We start from the raw sequence: 19,854 nt of genomic DNA, 5'->3' as shown, positions 1-19,854 counted from the left end.
CTCATGAGGAGGGAAGGGAAGCATCAAGTTGAACCCAGCTGCTCCCAAGAGCTGTCTGAGGACCTCACACCGACATCTGACCCAAGGCACTGAGCTGATCATTTGTTCTGTCCTGGTGCTGCTCAGTGCAGAACTTCCTTCTCTGACTTCTCCTGGTATTTCCAGGGTTTGGAACACTGGGTGAGCCTTTTTTGTTCACTGGCTCTCCTTCCAAAGGCCACAGTTAATTTCCAGCAAAGGCGATCAGACTTAGAAAAGAGTTGGAAGAAGGAGAAAGAGGAAAGATGGGATGCTCAGAGTGAGCAACAGGGGAAGAAGACAAAGAGATGGAGAAAGGGGAAAGAAAAGGAGAGAAAAGAAGGGCAGAGGCAGTGCCATCCATCATCAGAGAAGAAGCACAGGAAGGAAGCCTGGGGACAGCTGGAGGGTGGTCACCAGCCAGGCTGTAGGGCTTGATCACATCAGGAAATCAACTGACACCAAAGCAAAGTCCAGCCTCTGCCCCTGGCACTGCTGTCCTGAATGCCAGGACGTGCCTTCTGCTCCTTTTTTGCTGGTTCTCCACAGTGGGCCATGTGCCAGATGAAAAAACTCCCAGCCCAACAGGCACCAGAGATCCCTTCCCTGTCCAAGCTGTCCATGGGAATCAACTGAGGGCTCCTCAGAGTCAGCTCCGAGCTGCGGCAAAGGCCACTTGTCCCCAGAACACTCCCTCCGATTTTATTTAGGGCTCTTGAATCAGGAGGGTTGGTTCAGTCTGTGAAAAGGAGATGGATCTGATCCTAAAGGGAGAAGAGGCAGCACTTTCCTAGGCACGGAAAGGACATTAATTACAGAGCAGTAGATTCCGAATTTGAGGTTTCCCACAGAACTGTGGAGTTTAGACCTTAGACCAGGCCAAGATGCATCAATTCAAACTTGTTCCCTGTAGGAAACCAGTTCTGCTGTCCCTCTCTTCAGCTGATTTACACTAACTCTCAGCTCTGGGAGAGAAATGAGATCCAGTGCAGCTGTAGACTCCCCATGTGTCTGTAGTTAACTCAGAAGCAAAGCTGGGAAATCCATGTCCCAGGCAGGAGATGGAAGAAGTTGACATCCTCTCACCAGGGATTTAATTGACCATATGTGTGATACCCTACAGGTACTACACAACATGATTGGGGTTTTCAGGTCAAAAGAAAACGTAAGCATAAATTAACATCTTAAGCATGCAAAGAGCCAAAAATAAGGATTGAGCTTTCTCTGTCCTTATGAAACTTTAAAGAGGATCCACATGAAAATACAGAGGTGGATAGTCCTGTAACTTTTTATCATTGACTACTTTTGATGCCTTAAGTTTTAGCTTTCATGTTTTTCAGGTTCTGTGCTGCCCAGGGGTGCAGCTCTGAGCTCACATTCAGTGTCACTCAGCTCTCTGCACAGAGTAGGGAGACAAAACAAATCCTTTTCCTGCTGGAGACCAAGGACAACTTTCAGGCCCAAAAGCACAAACAACAGTGGCTGAAGGGAGGAGCAAGAAGGATGGGACCTCACAAGCTGAAGCTGTAATTGGACAATTAAACCCCAATATGCAAATGGACCAAAATTTATAAAAATGTAAGATATTGTGACCATTTGTCCATTTTGTGACCATTTTGGGTCCACCTTGGGTATAGCCCTGGCCAGGCTCTTGTCATGTCCAAGGTGTATCCTAAAAGCCTTTCAATAAATACTTTATTCTCTGGCTCTGTCCAGTCTCTATTTCAGGTCAGCATTCCTACAGAATCACTTTTTATTTAAGAGAAAGAGCAAGACCTACACCATCAAAGACAATCACGACGTTTATGAAGGCACAGCCTTCCCAGCCCGGCTCCCTCCATGCCCCAGGCATCCTTACCTCCGGAGCAGCAGCTTGGGGTGGTTCTTGCTCTCCAGGTTTTTGTCGATGAGGTCGGCCAGGAGCTGTTTGAGGACGTCGGTGGCGTACTCCAGCTTGCTCTGCAGCACCGTCATGATCAGCGAGGCCACGTTGCCGCGGTCCCGCATGGAGAAGCTGCGCTGCGACTCCAGCGTGCGGATGAAGGACAGCAGGAACACCTTGTTGTTGATCAGCTGGGCGAAGAGCTTCAGGCCCTTCTCCACCCGTTCCTGCCGGTAGCCAGGGACCTGCACAAGAAAATAGGGGGTTTTTCCCTTTCATTCATTTTTCCTACTGTCAGATGTCCTGTTGTCACACTCTCTTTGCTACCTCTCTGCTCTCATCCCACCAGCTCCTCAGCTAAGGAAAGACAGGAAGGGAGTCCATACATCATCTAATGATTAGGAAGTCTGAGAAGACTCCCAGCCACATCCAGATGATTTTTCCAATGATTAGGAAGTCTAAGAAGACTCCCAGCCACGTCTACATGATTTTCCCAATCCTGTGTTCCCCTCTCTGAACAGCACATCCAAAAGGGATTTCCAGTGCCTAAATATGTCACTGTGCCACATTATATTTTTATTTTAGTCAGAATGAAGTCTTTCATCCAAGCCTTCTTTCTCATTCCTGCAAGAAACCTGCAGGAGTTCAGCTTTAGGGAGCTGGGAGAGGCAGCGAGAGAGTGAATGGGAAAGAAACCCCAGCCGAGGGTGAGGTTTTGAGGAGATGGAGAGATGCAGTGAGGCAGTGGCTGAGATGGTGACCATGGAACTGGGCCTTGGTTTGAAGAGCAAGGCAGGTGAAGAAGTGAGAGGACACCTGAAGCTCCAGTAGAACCCCTGCTTTTGGGAGCTGAGGTGTTTCGGAGACAGAGTGATTGATAAGTCTCATATTTCTCACCTGTGAGAGGCTGAGGAACTCATTTATATATGGAAAAATTTAGGAACTCAGTGCTGGAGCCTGGGCTACACTGAGTTCTTTTTGATCCCTCATGTTTTAGGCAAAAAATGAAACATAAATAGAGAACTCCAGACTCATCCCTCCACTTGCTGAAGCTGTTCCAGCCCTTGAAAAACTTTCTTGGAAGCTGAAGGGTCTCACCACAGAGCAACACATGTCACCAAGGCGTATATGAATTAATAACCACCCAAATTTGGCACTTTAATACAAAATAAGTTGGCTTGCTTAAACAGCCAAGCAGTGCAAAAGCCCCTTATAGAGTCGTTACTTTTTCATTCTGGAAATTAGAGTTCTCAACTCTTTTTGCATCCAACAAATAAATTACTTCCTAAATAGATTGAGACAACCAACCAACCAACAAACCACTACCAACCATCCCGCCAATAATTATTTTTAACTCACTCGCTTGAACATTTAATATTGTCTATCCCTGGGATATTATGGAGAATTAAAACAAAATAACAAGAAAAAGTATTTTGTGCTGCATCTGGAAGCAGTTAATTAGCAAATGAACTGGAAATAAGTAAGACCTTCTCACTGTGGGATCTGTGCTGGGGCCTTTTGCAATAAATAGCAATTCTTTCTGGGTGCTACAGAGAAGGGAGCAGAATGGGAGCTGCCTTCACGTTGGTAGCCGAAGATGCTGACACTGAGAGAGCTGGTGAAGCTTTAAAAAGGATTAAGGGAAAAAAAAAAAAAAGAATGGAATGAAAGGAAGAAGAGATCAAAGGTGTTGGATGGAAACATTAGCTCAGTGTGTATCTGCATAGGGGAGCATCCATGCTAAGGCCTCTGCAGGGGTCAGATGCCGCTCTGTGATCAGCTGGGTGGGGTTGATGAATGCAGGGATTGAAATTGGCTGTGGGGATAGTGGAAGTGTTTGCCTGTGCACACATGTGAGAGGGAGGTTCAGCACCCCTCGTTCCTCCTCGTTTTCTGGAGCTGCTCGTCCTGAGGGGAAGCAGCTGGATGCCACTCCACCTGCACTCCAAATCTATATGGTAGTTCTGTGTAACTCAGCCTCCTGCCCAGTCCCACAAGCCCTCCTTGCTGACGGATCAGGTTTTGTAATGTCTCTCTCCACACAGTCGGATGAATTTTGGCTCTTCCAAAGGGCAGGAGCAAAGCCGAGCAGGCATCTCTGATTACACAGCCAGCCAAGCGTGGGCCTGCCTGTGCCAGCTCCTGCTCCTCCTCCCTGCCAACCAAGCCCAGGCCTGGCCTCCAGCAATCTCCCCGGCCCTTCCCAGAGCCTCTCTGGAGCTCAGAGCCTGCCAAAGGCTTCGCAGAAAGCTCAGCCAACGCCTTGGCCATGCTGAATCTCCTGATTCTCCAGCCCAGGTATTCATAGAGCAGAGCCTGTCCACCTGCCAGAGCCTGGAGCAGATTTCAGCCTGGCAGAGCTCACCTGGGCTCCCATCGAGCTCCTGTCACCACTCAGGTAATACAGGCTCTGTGTAGACCCCAAGGTTTGTGAGCGATGTCTCACTGTGCTCCCATCTCCCTCCTGAGGGTCTGGGTGGAGGAGGAAGATGTGGGCAGAGTATGGACAGACTGACACTGTGGTTTTCTGGTCTCACTGCAAAGCAGAATGCAGCAAAGGTGAAGCTCCCTCAGTGACGTGGGGTTATTTTTATAGGGGTTGCCACAAAGAAAACCTGGCCTCTTAGTAGTGTGAGGGTCATGAAAAGCTGGATGATACAGGCAAACACACTCCTCTGACATACAACAGGTTTCCCTTGCCCCTGCATGGCAGAAAACATTAAATCCAGTTTAAAACTCAAACCACAGAAGGGTTAAGACTAAAGAGAAGCCTAATTGAGTAGACCTAATGCATATGGATTTATGAGTCTTCCAAATAAGTGAGTGATCAGACAGAATTTACCAGGTAATAAGTGACAGGATGAGAGGAAACGGCCTTAAAGCTGTGCCAGAGGAAGTTTGGATTTGAAATTTGGAAAAATTTCTTCACTGAAAGGATGATCAGATGGTGGAACAAGCTGTCCAGAGGAGTTGTGGGATCACAATCCCAATAAGTTTTCAAAAAGTGTGCGGATGTCACACAAAGGGACATGGGGTAGTGATGGAATTGGCAGCATTGGGTTGATGAACGGAATTTATGATTTTAGAGGTCTTTCACAACCTAAATGATTTTAAGATCTAATATGATCTGAAATAACAGCAAACATTTCCCCTTTCAAGCCAGATTTTTAATGAGGACCTGTTTCACCCCTTGTAGGACACAGCATAACCAAGTCATCGCATCCCCACCACTGACACAGAATCTCTGTAATTCAGGACTGAACAAGGAGGCATGAGAGGAGCTAGAAGCAGGAAACGTTGTTTTACCTCCAAATCTCTCAGGACTGGATGATCTTCAATGCCAGGGAAAAGCACCCTCATTGTGTAGGTTCGGTAGTCGAGGAAAGGAATCCCAGCCCCATCCAGGTCACTGGTCAGCTCATGGATATCTGTCTGCAGCTCTGCAAAGGCTGGCACAAAAACAACACAACTCAGGGAGAAGTGAAAATCCAGATCAGCCTCACCAGAATGGGAAAAGCACCCAACTCTTGAGAAAACCCTTGAATCCCTCAGGGAAACCCCCAGGGCTTTGCCCTGGAAGAATCTACCATGGAGTTTCCCTGCCTAGGCTGAAAGAAAAGACTTCCCCCACGGTGCTCTACAACACGATGTTAATCTACCTCAGTTTTGCTTTCTCCTTTTATCCCTGGGCTTTGCCCACCTCTGTGGTTCATATATGTCCCTAATTCTCGTGGTTTTTCCTTTCCCTGTTTCCCCATTGGTTGTGGTATCCCTGGTGGCCAGCCCCACGTCCCCTACATGTCACTGCCTTTTGCCCTGCCCTTGTACCACCCCTTGCCCTCTGACCATTTGTTCCTGACCCCATACTTAACCCCGGGCACTTCTTTGATCTGGGTCTTTTGTCCCTGAACCCTTCAGCGTGTGTCTGCAGAATAACCCACGCTGGAACTTACACAGGAGACCCTTCCTGCCTCTCCTGGCTGAGCGAGCCATGGTGTGTGTGGTGTGTGGCCATGAGTGCCTTGCCTGTGTGCCCACCCAAGCAGCTTTTCCAGAAAAGTGGCAGCAAGCACCATCTATTTCCACGTTGCTACAGACTCTCATGGACAACAATGAGGAGAGGCAACATTGGAGGGGAAGAAGGCAAACGAGAGCAGGGTCGCCTTTCCCACAACACAGCCTTTCCCCAGGGACAGGTGCCAAGGCTTTCTGTGGATTTTGAATTACCAAATCCAGTCAGGAGAGGGTGGAGAAAGTCTGGACTAAGGGAAAAGACGAAAAGTCAGATTCGATCCAGGCTTGAGCCACACCCACAGGGTTCAACACCGTGGAATTTTGGCTCAAAGCTTTGTCACTAGGTGCCTCCCTTCTACCAATGCTGACACAGCATCATCCTGCCTTCCCCATCCTACCTTCTTTGCACTCCAGGGCCACCCTGGACTCCAGGTTGTCCATCTGCATCTGCAGGCGCTTGAGGGTGAGGTCACTCTCCCTGGACTTGCGCTTATACGCGATCAGCACGGCCACGATGAAGATGATGAGCAGCCCGCCGGCCACCGCGATGCTGACGATGGCTGGCAGGCTGAGGGGGCTGTCTGGGGAGATGTACACCATCCCTGGAGAGAACTCCATGCCTCCTACACGAGCCTAGAGGGAAAGCAGTGAAGAGCTGTACTGAAACTGTCAAGCAAGCAGGGACGCAGAGCAACTCTGTCATTGTCCTGGCTGAGGGTGAATGGTGACATCCCCTTGCCTCCCAAGCCAAGAGGGGAAGAATTTGGATATGGAACAGCTTAGAAACACTTGAAATGACAGATAGGATCACCTCTGTTGGCAGTCACCACGAACCCAGCCACAAAAGGACTTGTGGTGGGACAAGTCACTAGTCACAGTGTCTCTGTATCAGTTTGGATTTCATTCTGGATTTTTCATTCCCCATCCTGATGTGTTGTATGGGGCACTGATGTAACTTAGTCCCAAAATACGCGCGGAACGCAGAACTCAAGGTACGGTCTGATGGGTCCTGACAGAGGACACCTGACCCAGTGAATACAGTGGGACTGCAGAAATCACCGTCACTATTTTCTTCTGATTCTCCCACCACACTAAGCTGTGCTTGGAAGCCTCTGGGACAGTGAAAAACCACCACAAACCCCATAAAGCCTGGCACTTTCTCTTTACGGCCCCTGTCTTAGCCACACATTGTCAGGGCGACTGCAGATGTTCACCAGCAGGAGTTAAACACAGCTTTTTTGTTCTCCATCTACTTCCAGAGGTTCCCAGAGCTGCTTCCAGCCTCTGGAAAAAGCTGTTGTGAAAGGGCCTTGGTTTTAGCAAGTAGAAAAAAAAAACCCTGCAAGCGGTCCTGCTGCAAGCCATCAAAATCTGCTGAAACAAGTCCCTTAGAGCCCTTTTTTACAACATGAACACCACTCCCAACAGGAATCCCACAGGATACCTCTGGCTTCAGGCTACTACAAGGCTGTTCAAAGCTATCTGTAGAGTAGGCAAAGCTTGAGTGGTGGGAGAAAAGCTCTGCTGACCGCCCTGAGGTATAAAAAGGCTTCTAGTGCTGTGTTGTGGTTTGGGAATGCTGGCTGTAGATCAGCAGAAAGCTGGGAAGATGCCACACAAAGAACTTGAAGGATGAGGAGCCCCATCACTTCACCCCCGCCGAGCTGTGTCACAGCTGGCCCTGCACAGAGGGCAAACTCTTGCTGCCTGGCAGAAATGCACTCAACACCCCAGGGCTGACTGTTTCCTACTCCCATTGCACCTGGGATCACTGCAGTGGGGAATTAAACTGTTTTCTTCCTCCATTGTGAAGAGTTCTCCCTCACATTTCCTCACGTTTCTCCTCCACACCCCAGCCTGGTGCGCAGCCTTGTCCTGCATCCCACTGGAGCTCTGTTAATCTCCAGCCTGCCTGGACACTTATTAATCCCAGGGTTTCCCACATCTCAGCTCAGGCACCTACTCAGGTTTCCTCTCTAGGCTGCAGGAGGAAGAAACCAGCCCAGCTGGAGCCAGCAGAAGAGACTACAGAGCAAAATCACGAATTGATGCATTTTCCCAGATGCTCTCCACCCCAGCCATTTCTGGGGACATGAATCTCGGTGTCCTTATCATCTCCTAGAAGTTATTCCAGTCCCAGTTGCAGCCTCAGAAAGAAGGTTGTTTTTCTCTATCACCAGGTGCAGGCTGCTCCTCAGTGGGTCCTGGCCAAAGAGACACAACTACAACCCTTATGTCATGGACAAGGCCAAAGTGAATGTCTGAAAGCAGCTAATTTCCACCCACAAGGGCCCTCTCATGCCAGTTTGGGATGGGGTCTGGAGAGAGGAAACGTCCACAATGAAAATCAAAACTAATCCTAAACTCAACTGTTCAGGTAGTTGTTTCAAGATGACAATTGCTACCATGACACTGATGGCCTGTAGAGCATTTTTAGTGGCCAGAGAACCTCAGACATGCAGCTGGGGATGCAGCAGTAAAGAGTTTTCCCATCTATTTCAAGATCCAAGATCCAACTCACTTATAAATCCTGAGGTTTGTTGTTGGAACGTGGCCTGCTCAACTGAGCAGGTGAACTGCCAAAACCACATCCTAATCCATGCACTGGAAGTTGTTCCCTTCTGCCCTAGACCACTGCCCCAAATCCTCCCAGCAAAATTTTCCCACGCTCACACACTTTCCTTCCTGCCAGTGGATCAATAAATAATTCATTCTTTTTCATTTTCTCTTTCTCCTAGCTCTGCGGTCAGACGAGTCCATCCAACGAATATCAGACTAGACTCAAACAACCCCAATTCAAAATCCCAGTGCAGATCCATCCTCAAAGCTGGCAGAACAGCCCATCTCCACGGGTGGGATTTCTCTCAGCAAATATTCCGCGTGCACATCCGAGTTAGACACTGCAGCATGATTCCAAAGTCAACAAAGAGAAAAACCACTTTCAGGATGTGATTTATGTGAGCTGCTTCTGACACCTTTGACATCGGGATGAGATGTTTCATTCAGTGGAAGTTCCCATTCCTCTCCATTAATGATAAGAGGATCTAAGCTCCAAAAAAGCAGGTGTTCAAAGTTAGGCCCAGTGTGCTCCCCTTTAAAGGTGGTTTCATCACTGGGAAGGTCTCACGATCCACAAGTGAAGCTGCCAAGATCTGAGGGAATCTGTCTCTTGAAGAAGAAAGTCTACGAGGCTGCAGTGTTATTGTGAGCTTTTAAAAGAAAAACACAAGAAAATATGTACGTATAGCCCTACTTCATTTCTTAATCCACCGAGTGGTTCTGGAGGAAGCTATTTTTTACCTTACAGAAGACTGACCATGAACCCGCTAGACAACAGTCTGTCTGTTTTTAAAGACTATTAATCATGAATTTGTCCTAAATTAAGCATTCTAAATGGGCTCTATGTCAGAGCCCGGTTTTCTCCAGTGAATTCTCAGTGGCCAGCTGTAGGAGTCCAGGAGTTCTGAAGGAGTGTCTTTCCTCGTGCAAATTTGTCCTGGCCAAATGAAGTTACCCCTCTTGAGATGAATCATGCCCTGAACTTCAGCTGCTGCATTTGACCACCTCTCCATTCATTATACAGAGTCTGGTGTACTTTCCAGACTGTGTTAGATACCAGCAACCCTTCAGATGTACTCCACATCTTCCTGGCATACCTTCTCTGGCGTAGCCACTCGTGGATCTCCCTCACACCTCTTTCTTTTCCTGGGAAAAAACCTTCCTCTGAGTTTTAGTCAATCTTCTTCTTAACCACCTCCCAGGCCTTTTATTTCTTGGCTATTTTCTTTTTTTTTTCCCAATACTTAACTCCATCGTTGGGTAAAAGACAGCTGAACTAGATCAAAAGCGTGTTGACATCACCATGTGTCACTGCCACTGCTCCTTCACTTAGAAATAATCCCTGTGTTGCACCAGTTGATTCACTCCCATGGCTCCCTCTTAGCTTGTGGCAGCCTCACTTTGCAAGAAAGGGTTGGTTCAACAATTTCCTCAAGGTCAGACAGTAAATATTCATCAGAATCAGGAGGAGGAATTACAGCCAGTTATCCTGGCCACCAAAGAGATGTTTGTGTGAAACATGGTGCCAGCCTGAGCAGCAGAGATGCTGTGCCATGCTGGAGGAGGCATTTTCCAGCCCTGGTTCCAGATGCAAAGTCCATCCTTGAGCACCTCCATCCTCTTCCCAGTTTCCCAGCAGCATCCCTCGTTTGACCAGCATCCTCAAAAAGGGATTGTTCCTTAATCTTTGGCTTCATTTAAACCGTCCCAAGCTGCAGCAGCAGGGGAGTCTTCTCGAATGGTACAGCCTGGCCAGATGTCCATCATCCTGGATCCCCAGGGGTCGATTGTTGCTCACCTGGCTTTGAGTTTTGTCTCCCCAGGATTGGCTTTGTCCGTCTCTGACTAACCATATGTTTAATCATATCCATGAAAATGATGGGGAACTTTTATTGCCGTGCTCAAAAGCTTTGGTTTTCACACAGAGAAAATCTCTCACTTCATTATTGCTCCTCTTGGAGAGCCTTAATGTGCTTTGCAGTGAATCGACAGTCACGGTGTATTTGCATGGCTGGAAAGGATTATTACCTCTATTTTCCAGATGACAAACTCTGGCACAGAGAAGTTAAGTAGCCACTACCAGGGACCCCAGCAGCAGCCACAAACAAGACCCAAAATGGTCATCATGAACTCTGCTTCCTAAAAGTTCCCAGAAAAAGTCTTTTTAAAGATCAAACTCTCTTGAGCCTTGTTGCACTGAAATAAATAAACTAATATGCAGCAGATACAGCTTTGTGGGGCGCAAAAGAAAAAACACTTGTTCACAAGGAATGAGGGACACTGATGTCAGTTGTTAGCTTTCGTTGTTCCCACCTAGGCTTGGTACGACTCCAGGGTGTTTGCTGATATGAGGTTTATCAAGCACCAGCATCAAGGAATTCAAATTATTGAGTGGAAAGTAAAAAAAGGAGTAAATAAATAAACAAACACTGAGAGGAAGAGAAGTTCCCTCTGATGCAATCACTGGGTCCTTTCTTCACAGGTTCCAGGAAGGATTTGTAGGAGCACACTAAGTTTTATAGAAGTTAAAACTCTAAAGTCCAGTCGCACTATTGTTCACATCCTGCTTTTTTGTTTTCTCTCCTATGTAAAGGCAAATTTTAGTCACCATCCTGCCAGCAAAGGGATGGGGACTGTGATGAATTTAATAATTTCATGTCAGAATACATTACATGTGATCTCACATGAACATCCAGGGTTCATACAGCCCATACAAAAAGAGAAGAGAGGCAGACTGTCCTATTGATGTTTGATCATGAAAGGTGTCTCACTGTCAACAAAGATCTCCAGGTCACTTTTCCACTGTTCCACTTCTCCAAGCTACCCTTGATGAGAATGTTATACTAAAAAAAAGGGACCCTGATGTTTCTGTGAAGGCAAACAGTGATGCAAACCCCCTGGAGCCCTCTGCCAGCTCTTCAGCTCTGCTGTGCCCTCCCAAGCCACCCAGGGAGCAGAGGCTAAGGCTCAGGCATCACTTACCATCACCTTGTGCCTTCCAATGAGGTTTGGGGACTCACAGAGGAGCTGCACGTCTGACACGGTCACTGCACAGGGCTTCTCACCCACCAGGACGGTGTAGTTCAGTCTGGCGTTGCCTCCTGCCACCGGGGGGATCAGATTCCTGCCCTGCACAGAGAGGAACATCACACCCCAAAATAACCAAATCAGCACTGGGAGAGAGTTTTTTCTTTCTCCTTTTGGTTCGTTCCTGGGGTTTAAGTGTTGGTACTGCATTTGATAGGTGTGGATGGCTGATCCCTGGCAATGCTCCAGGATGGACAAGGCTTGGAGCAACCTGGTCTAGTGGGAAGTGTCCCTGCCCATGGCAGGGGGTTGGAATGAGATGGGCTCTAAGGTCCCTTCCAACCTAAATATGATTCTATTATGACATTTGTAGCTCACCATTTGCTCACACAGAGAGGAGCAGCCAATTTAGGATCTCACACAGAGAGCAGTGAGTGGTTACAGACTCCAAGCAGCCGCAAAGGCCTGTCCTGCTCCTCCCTCTCTGCAAACGAATGAGAAATGCTCCACCTAGGTCCTGCACAATAAAGCCCTCACTAAACATAACCAGACAAGTCAGTCAGGTCCTTTTCCAAACGTGCAAAAAGCACCTGCACTTAGAATAATTTCCTCGCATATCCACCATGTAAAAATTGTGATATTGAAACGCTGCCTCATAAAATTCCTTCTCTGTATTGCTGTGAAGTTTACAGAAATGGCAAAGGGCTGGTTTGGGTTTAAATAAGGGTGAGAGGAAGGTCTTGAATGTACAAGAAAGGAAACAGAGCTGGGTACTTTGCTGTCAGCCACAGTGCAAGGGTAGAAGATGTTCCCTGGTGAAACAGCAGTGGGTACAAATTTAGGCCGCATGCAGGAGTTTGTAATTTTTAGTTATGGGTGTGGGCAACGCTTGGTGTTTGCTGATGGTGACTCTGATACGGTGTCATAAGGGGCAAGGAAGGGAGGAAATTTCTGGGGTGCAATCAGGATGATTTATGGGGGTGCTGGCAGGCACAGAGAGGAAAGAGGCAGAATTTGTTTGTCCTTCCTCACCCAGTCCTTGGTCCCCATCTCACCTTCAGGATGATGGGACTTCCAGGCTTCAGCTCCAGGATCCCTGAGGGATTGAAAACCTCGAAGATGGGGTTGGGGTAGTAGGTGAAGTTGGTTTTGTTGAGGATCAGCAGGGACTGCACATTGTCAAGGATGAAGCCAAACTCCTCTGGGCGCTCAGCAAGATCAGACTGGTGATTGGGGTCCACAGCCAGCGCTGGGGCCTGGCAGGTCATCTCTGTGCTGTTCTGCACCTCACAGTTCTGGGGAAAGAAACCCAAAACAAAGAGTGTTTATGGGAAATAGGGACCTTGACAGGTGATGTCTGTGCTGTTCTGCACCTCACAGTTCTGGAAAAGAGACCCAAAACAAGGAATGTTTATGAGAAATAGGGACTGTGGCAGGTGATGTCTGTGCTGTTCTGCACCTCACAGTTCTGGGGAAAGAGACCCAAACCAAGGAATGTTTATGGGAAATGTCCCCATCCTTCCTGGTGGGCAGATGGCTCTCAGGGAGAGGGAGGATAACCCCCATGGTTATCCTGGGACAGGCTGGTGCTCCAGTGCTTCCAAACATTCCCCAGCACACAATCAAGGCTGGGCAGGGATTAGGAGAGCCTTGCTGAGGTAGGTGTGTGGAGCAATTTGCACTTCAACAGGGCCTCCTGTGCCTCTTGAGTGAGCTCATCCTCATTTCCTAGCACCAGCATCTTTCCCTGGCTTTGTTTCCTTCTGGAAATAGAAGTTTTGTCCCTTATTTTTTGCACAGCACTGATCAATCAAAACCTCATTACCACCTTGCAATTAGGTCTCACACTCTGTTCGTTTTTGTGTTTGTGCAGTGCATGCCCAGTTGTGCTCGGGATTCCAGTCTGGATATCAGGTTACCTGAAATGAATCCCAGCAAGCTGGAGAAGCAAAGACAAAGGTGAAGGTCCCAGAAGACCCTAAAGTGTCTAGTGGTTAGGATTCGGCTGTTAACCGAAAGGAGGAGGAGAAGAAGAAGGAGACAACGCCCCAGATTCTCCATCTTGTCCCCATTCACTTCAATGCTAGGAACCTAAAATTACTATTTTCTCACCCTGTGATAAGCTAAACTACTATTTTTTCACATTCTTGTGGCCTGTAAACCCTCTCTCAGTGTAGGAAGTTTTTCCCATGGACTGAAATCAAAGCCAGTGTCTCTCTGAGCTCTGGGCTGGGGTCCCAGACCCCCCTGCCCAGGTCCCTGACCCTCCAGAGCAACCAAAGGAATGCCCTGGACTCCAACACTAAAGTTTGGTTCCAGCCCTGCCAAAATCCTTCATTTTTGTGTGTGTCCTTCAGGGTTGAGATAAGATTTCCGGAGACAAGTCGTGCCCTCTTTTTTGGGCTGCAGTAGGAAATTTCAGGCTCCAGAGCTGCCAGCCAGCCCCTGTCCCCTCCCCAGCTCTGTGGTGGTACTCACATTGACGTGCTCCTTTCCGCCGTGCTTTGCCCGGATCTGGGGGTTTTGGATGAGGTCCAGGTGAGTTCCCCACACGGCAATAGGAGTGTTGCCACTGGAGAACAAGAAATGGCATTAAGAAATGAACCCAGCTAGTGGATGTCAGGACTCATCACACCAGGAATGGGTGATCTGTGTTCCTGAAGGTTGGTCTCAAGGAGTCTGGCCACGTCTCGCGGTCCCGTAGAGAGGGAAGAACAAAACAAATGATTTTTCATTTATTCATAAGGGGAGAAATAAGTAAAGACAAATGCTTGCTAGAACTGCCGTGTCAGGCAGCCTCTGGGTGGTTCTCATCGTCAGGATTCAGCCATCACAAGCTCTGGGGATGAGAAGAGCAGTGGAGATTTAACACATTTTAAAATGGTCCACAGGCTGTGTCTCCCATATCACCTCAATCAGTCACAGAATTATAAAATATCATGAACTGGAACTCACAAGGATCATCCAGCCCAGCTTCTGGCACTGCAGAGAGACCCCAACAATCCCACTCTGTGCATCCCTGAGGGTGTTGTCCAAACACTCCCAGAGCTCTGGCAGCCTTGGGAATGTGCCCATTCCCTGGGGAGCTGTTCAGTGCCCAAACCAAAAAGCCCTCACGGGCACAGTGACATGGAAACAGCTCCTGAGGATTCTGGGTTGAGGTCTGTAGCCCCATATCTAATCTGCTATCAATCCTCACCCTGAATATGACAATATCACTTCAGTGAACTCCCTGGTGCCACCAGGGAACCCAGTCCTGCAGCAATTAGAAGAAATTGAGCCAAAGTCTTCAGCTCTGGTGTGCATCAGGCACTGGCCTGGTTTCCATGTGGTGGCCCAGGCAGATCAGGATCCAGCATGAGCAGAGATTCCCAGTCTCTGTGTCCCCTTGCTCAAAGGCCAATTTCCTGAGAAATCCAACTCCCACAAGCCGGAGCCCACAGGCATCTGGTGGATTTTCTCACTTTTATGGGGAGATGTAGCGGGAGCCCTCCTCACTCCCTGCAGCCACTGTCATCACAAGGAAACAGCTCTAAGGAACACCTTTCTCTCCTTTCCCTGCCTCTTCCAGCTGCAGCCCCAAACTTTGGGGAACATTGGGGAAGGAGGAAGGAAACTGCAAAGGACCGTTCCCAGGCTTCACAGGGCTGGCTCTGAACACCACATTAAGGAGAAGGTTTCACCACAGGCAGCTTTGGCCATCCCAAATAAAGCAGCTCTGATCTATCAGCATGTGCTGGTTTTGCATGGATCGACGTTTAGTGAGGAGGGAAGAAGCCTCAAATCTCAAACTGGAGAACTGAAACCACTGCACAGGGTGAGCTCTGCTGTTACAGCATGAGGTGGGGGCAGAGTGATGCAGCTCTGAAAGGAGAAGATTTATCCCAGAAAGCACAACCTTCCCCTGTCAGGGCTCACATAGCCAGGACAGGATGAGGAAATGTCATCAGCAGACAGCTCCATCTCTGAGCATTTCCCAGCTGAGGAGTACTCTCAGCAGTTTCAGCACCTGCCCCTATAACTCCCTTTGGAAACTGTCCAGGATGCCGTTTGTTTCCTGCTGGGAAGGGGAGGCACGTGGAAATCAAGGGGATTGTGAAAAGAAAGCTCAGAATCCCTTTCCTGCCTCCAGGTAAAGCTGCACATGCAGGAAAGGTGAAGCAGGTGCATTATAAATGAGAAAACTCCAGAGGATAAACACCCTGTGAGGAAGAAGGCAACAAATCTCCCCCGATTCTGACCTTTGTTTTCAGTGCTGCTGATTTATCTTCTGTTATTAATCAGCTGGGGAGGCAAGAATGAATGTAAACATTCATAGAAAAGCTGTCAGGTTTGGGTGTGCTCTGCTGCAGCCCCTCCTGTGGTGCCCACGCTGACGAGCCAAAGAGTTTGGGTTTATCCAAAGAGGGTTGGCACAACCACATCTTTTGGCAGATACTCCTGGGACACTCCCGGAGGATCCTCATGGTCTTTCACTCGAGGGCTGGACTGGTCCATGGTTAGGGCAACATTTGACCTTGAATTTTGCAGAGTATCTCAAGTTTTCTCTCTCTGAAATCATCAGCTATGACGGGAAATTGCTAATGGGAAATTTTACCGGGCAAACCCACATTTTGCTGTTTCCATAAGATCTGGATGAGTTTTTTTGAATGCACAAGGGGTCCTGCTGAAGTCACACAACTGCTTACAGGAGACCTTCCCTTCCCTGCCTCGCAGAAAAAAATACCCTCTCCCCAAATTTCAGCTTCCCTGTAAAGATTCCTGACATCATCCAGGGAGAGCTCATTCTTCAAAACCCAGAAGTGTACAAACCAAATTGTTCTTTCTCCACTGTCCTGGATCTTCTGAATTTTGGCTGAGAGCCTTTATATTAATAATTAAAAAAATATTAATTTTATTGCTAATATTATATAATTTAATGATAATATCATTACTAATATAATTAATCTCTGATGATTCAAACTAGAAGGGATTTTATATCTTTATTCGGCTGAAAGCTTTATGAGTTCCACAAAAATCCGATGTGTGAACAGGCCTACAGGTAGGTGTGTCTATATAAACACAAATCCTTTTATTTAATCAACTAAACCTCTGCACACAGTTTTAAACCCACGTGTTAAAAAATCCTCTATTTGGGTTGGAATCTGAGCTGGCCTGCTCAGACCACAGGTAATAAACACAGCCACAGCACCCGACCAGAGACAGGGAAAGAAAAAAGGGTAAAGCAGTTTTTTGTTTGCTGAAGGCTTAAAATCACCCCCAAACCCTCTCTGGCTTGAAAATAAAGTAAATAAAACTGTTTCTTGCCTTGAAAATCACCAGCCACTGGCATTTGCGCCTGTATCTGGATGCTCAGCCAGGTGGGAGCAGAGCCTGGAGACCTGCTGCTGCCCAGCAAAATAACAGAGGTGCCAAAAGCTCTCAGAATTTAACTGCTTATTGCCCCAAAAGACCCTGAGTATCATTGCCTGCCTGGAGACCCAGGTAATTGCTGGATGTAACTCAAATCAAACCCAGATCAAAAAGTATTAATGGAGCCTCGTAGAATTTTATTTACTTGCCAGTCCAGCTTGCCAGCCCAGCGTGACTCTTTTTTTTTCTTTATGTTTTTTTTGGCTGTGGAAGTAAATTAGCAGTAATCTTTTCTTTATTGTCTTGAAAAATAGCCCTTGAAAAGATTTTAAACTAGGCTTGGTGTCACCCTGGTTTTCCTGAGTTTTTTAAAGCCTTTTGATTGTTCATAAAATAGAGTCAGACCTTTTAGCTACTGTACAATATTAGGAGCAGTTTTCACTTTTTCTCACACATGTAACATAAACAAATCCTTTGTTTTTCATTCTCTGTCCTTTGTTTGCATATTTCTAACCTGAAAACAATTGTAACTGACAGCTGGTTTGGCCACTGAGGCTGAGGGGTGAAAACTCCAAAAGCCAATCTTCAGCCAGACCCACAAATGTATAAAAAGTAAGAAATAAACAGGCAGAGGGCTCTCCTCCTTGTTCTCCGCCTTGGCTCAGCCTTGAGCTCTCTGAGAGGAACCCTCTGCCCTGCGAAATCTTTCGTCTCTCGTGTGATTGCTTTGCGTATCCCAGTCACAGCTTGGTTACATTCATTCACTGGTTTTGCAAAGCTGGTTTAGCGTCAATCATCTCTGCCTGGGAACAGCTTAGCCCCACAGTTATAGCACCTAAAACTGTCCCTGACACCCCAAACCCCCATGGTAATCCTGGACATTCCACCTTCTCTCCCCAGGGCAGTGCAGCTTTGGAGTGACTCAGATGTGCTTAAGAAGAAGGATGAAATTGGGTTGATCTGGTTAAAATGGGGTTTCTGTTAATGCACAAGCTGATGCTTCCTGATTTCAGATGAAGAAAGCAAAGGGGAGAGGTTGTACCCAAAAAAAAAAAGCTCCATCACTGGAAATGCTCAAATCATCCCTGGAAGTGTTCAAGAGCTGCATGGATGTGTCACCTGGGGACACATTTTGGTGGTGAACGTGTCAGCACTGGGTTAAGGTTTGGAGTCAATTGTCTTAGAGGTCACTTCCAGCCTTAATAATTCCATGAGTGATGAGACAAGTGCAGTCCCAACCATCCATCCCAGCAGCTACACACCCCACAAACAATCCAGCACCCCCTAAACAAGCACCTCACCCTTATTTCCATTATTCTGGGGTTTGGGATGGGAGATCCCATCCATCCAGCCACGGGACACGGAGTCCCTGCAGCTCCAGGCTGGGCAGAACTTTGCTAACACACCTGAGGCATCTTCCTGGCTGCTCCTTCAGCTCTGTCTGGCAACTTCAGCAGAGAAACCCAGGAGAAAGCAGGCTGTGAGGAGCCCCTCACCTCCCAGCCACACCTGAGGCCGGATGGAGGAAGGTGCCTGTGCTGCAGCTTCCCAGGGGATATTCGGGAATTCATTCTCCTAGGCTGTCAATCTTGCTCCTTTTGAGCAGCACTGAAGTTGCTTTAAAAGGGAGCAAAGTGATTTCTCATTTCACTGATAACCCGGACTCTGACTGAAAATAAAAGCCCCAAATGGAAAAAATCCTGACACTAAAGCTTCAAGCCCAACGTGCAAAGGCCCAATCCGGCTAAATCAGTAAATTCCCTCACGGTAATTAAAGGCACTAATTGATTTGTGAAAACATCTTTGGGATGGGAGCTGAACTGGGGGGATTTACAAGCCCTGCTCCTAATCCCCAGGGACTCCAATCAGTCCAGTTTGACAGGGAAGCAGAGAGCTGCCGTGGATGAATGAGGGGAGACGAAGATTTCTTATTTTGTATCTTTTCAAGGAAATACCAGTTCATTTAATGACCAGTTTCTCCCTTCCTGAGGCCATTTCTCCAGGCTTCTGAGAGTTTGGGCATCACTTTGATGCCTTCCACAACCAGGGCAAATGCTGCTCTCAGGTACCTTCATGTGAAACCTGTGAATTCACCAAAGCAGCATCAAGGGGGTGAGGAGAAAAAGGATCCCTAATGAGGAGAAAGGCTCTTGGATAGGGCAGGGAGCAGGGTTGTGTTTCATCTCAGGACAAAGCCCTGGGGCTTTCAGGCACCATGGCCAAACAGGCAGTGCTTAGTCCTGAGGCATCAAGTCCGTGAAGGCTGTGGGAAATGTAGGAATTTCAAGTCCATGGGGGCTGTGGGAAATGTAGGAATTTGAAGTCCAGGAGGGCTGGGGGAAAGTTATGATTTGCAGCTTGCAAACTGTGAGAGAGTGAAATGTTTCATGGCTTAAATATTGCTAGAATCATGGAAAGGCTTTTGCCCACCGTAACAAACTGCAAGGAAGCAGCTGCCCATCTGTGGCCACTGAAGCCACCCCTTCCGAAATACACCTACAAACAGGATTTGGAGCATGGAGGGAACCTGGGACAAGATAAATGTGATACTATTGTCCAGTCCTCCCAGATCTAGGGAGAAGAATGTGATACTGGAAGGGACACTGGAGTGCTGGTGGCTCAAACACTCAGGGGGAGCTGCCGATGGCCAGAGCACATGCCCAGGTGCCAGCAGAGCCCAGCTCAGGCTGCAGCTGGTGTTGGACCAGATAAGGAAAGAGCCTTGGGAGGTGGGAACCCAGCTGTGATAACTCCCCTGCCCAAGGGACATTCCCATGCAGCCTGAAGGTGCCCACGCTGCACCATGGAGCCAGCTGGGCTGGTGCAAGAGGCAGCGCTGTCGACTTAGAAGGTGTCAGAAACTCGTGATCCATCATCCAGGTGTCCCCCATCCACAGCTTTCCATCATCCAGTGGGAAACTCCCAGGTGGGTGTTCCCACCTGAACCTGAGTATAAACCCAGCAGAGGTTGTGTTCTGGGGATTTTGTTCATCCTTTCTTTG

At 47.9% G+C, this 19,854-nt stretch overlaps 1 protein-coding gene across 3 annotated transcripts in view; it reads right to left on the bottom strand.

Moving 5' to 3' along the window:
- The window catches only part of PLXNA4 (plexin A4), a 441,829-nt gene that overhangs the window by 42,586 nt on the left and 379,389 nt on the right, over positions 1–19,854 (bottom strand). For all 3 annotated transcript variants that reach the window (XM_040061861.2, XM_040061859.2, XM_040061860.2), the window contains exons 17-22: positions 13,979–14,072; positions 12,556–12,795; positions 11,456–11,602; positions 6,313–6,547; positions 5,207–5,349; positions 1,877–2,145 (exon numbers count right to left, since the gene is read on the bottom strand). In XM_040061861.2, coding sequence (XP_039917795.1) covers positions 1,877–2,145; positions 5,207–5,349; positions 6,313–6,547; positions 11,456–11,602; positions 12,556–12,795; positions 13,979–14,072 — 1,128 coding nt within the window. The remainder of the gene's footprint in view (positions 1–1,876; positions 2,146–5,206; positions 5,350–6,312; positions 6,548–11,455; positions 11,603–12,555; positions 12,796–13,978; positions 14,073–19,854) is intronic.

Source organism: Hirundo rustica, chromosome 4, assembly GCF_015227805.2.
Source record: "Hirundo rustica isolate bHirRus1 chromosome 4, bHirRus1.pri.v3, whole genome shotgun sequence".
Taxonomy (NCBI): domain Eukaryota; kingdom Metazoa; phylum Chordata; class Aves; order Passeriformes; family Hirundinidae; genus Hirundo; species Hirundo rustica.
Note: the sequence above shows the minus strand (reverse complement) of the source record. Positions and strands in the feature narration are given on the sequence as shown.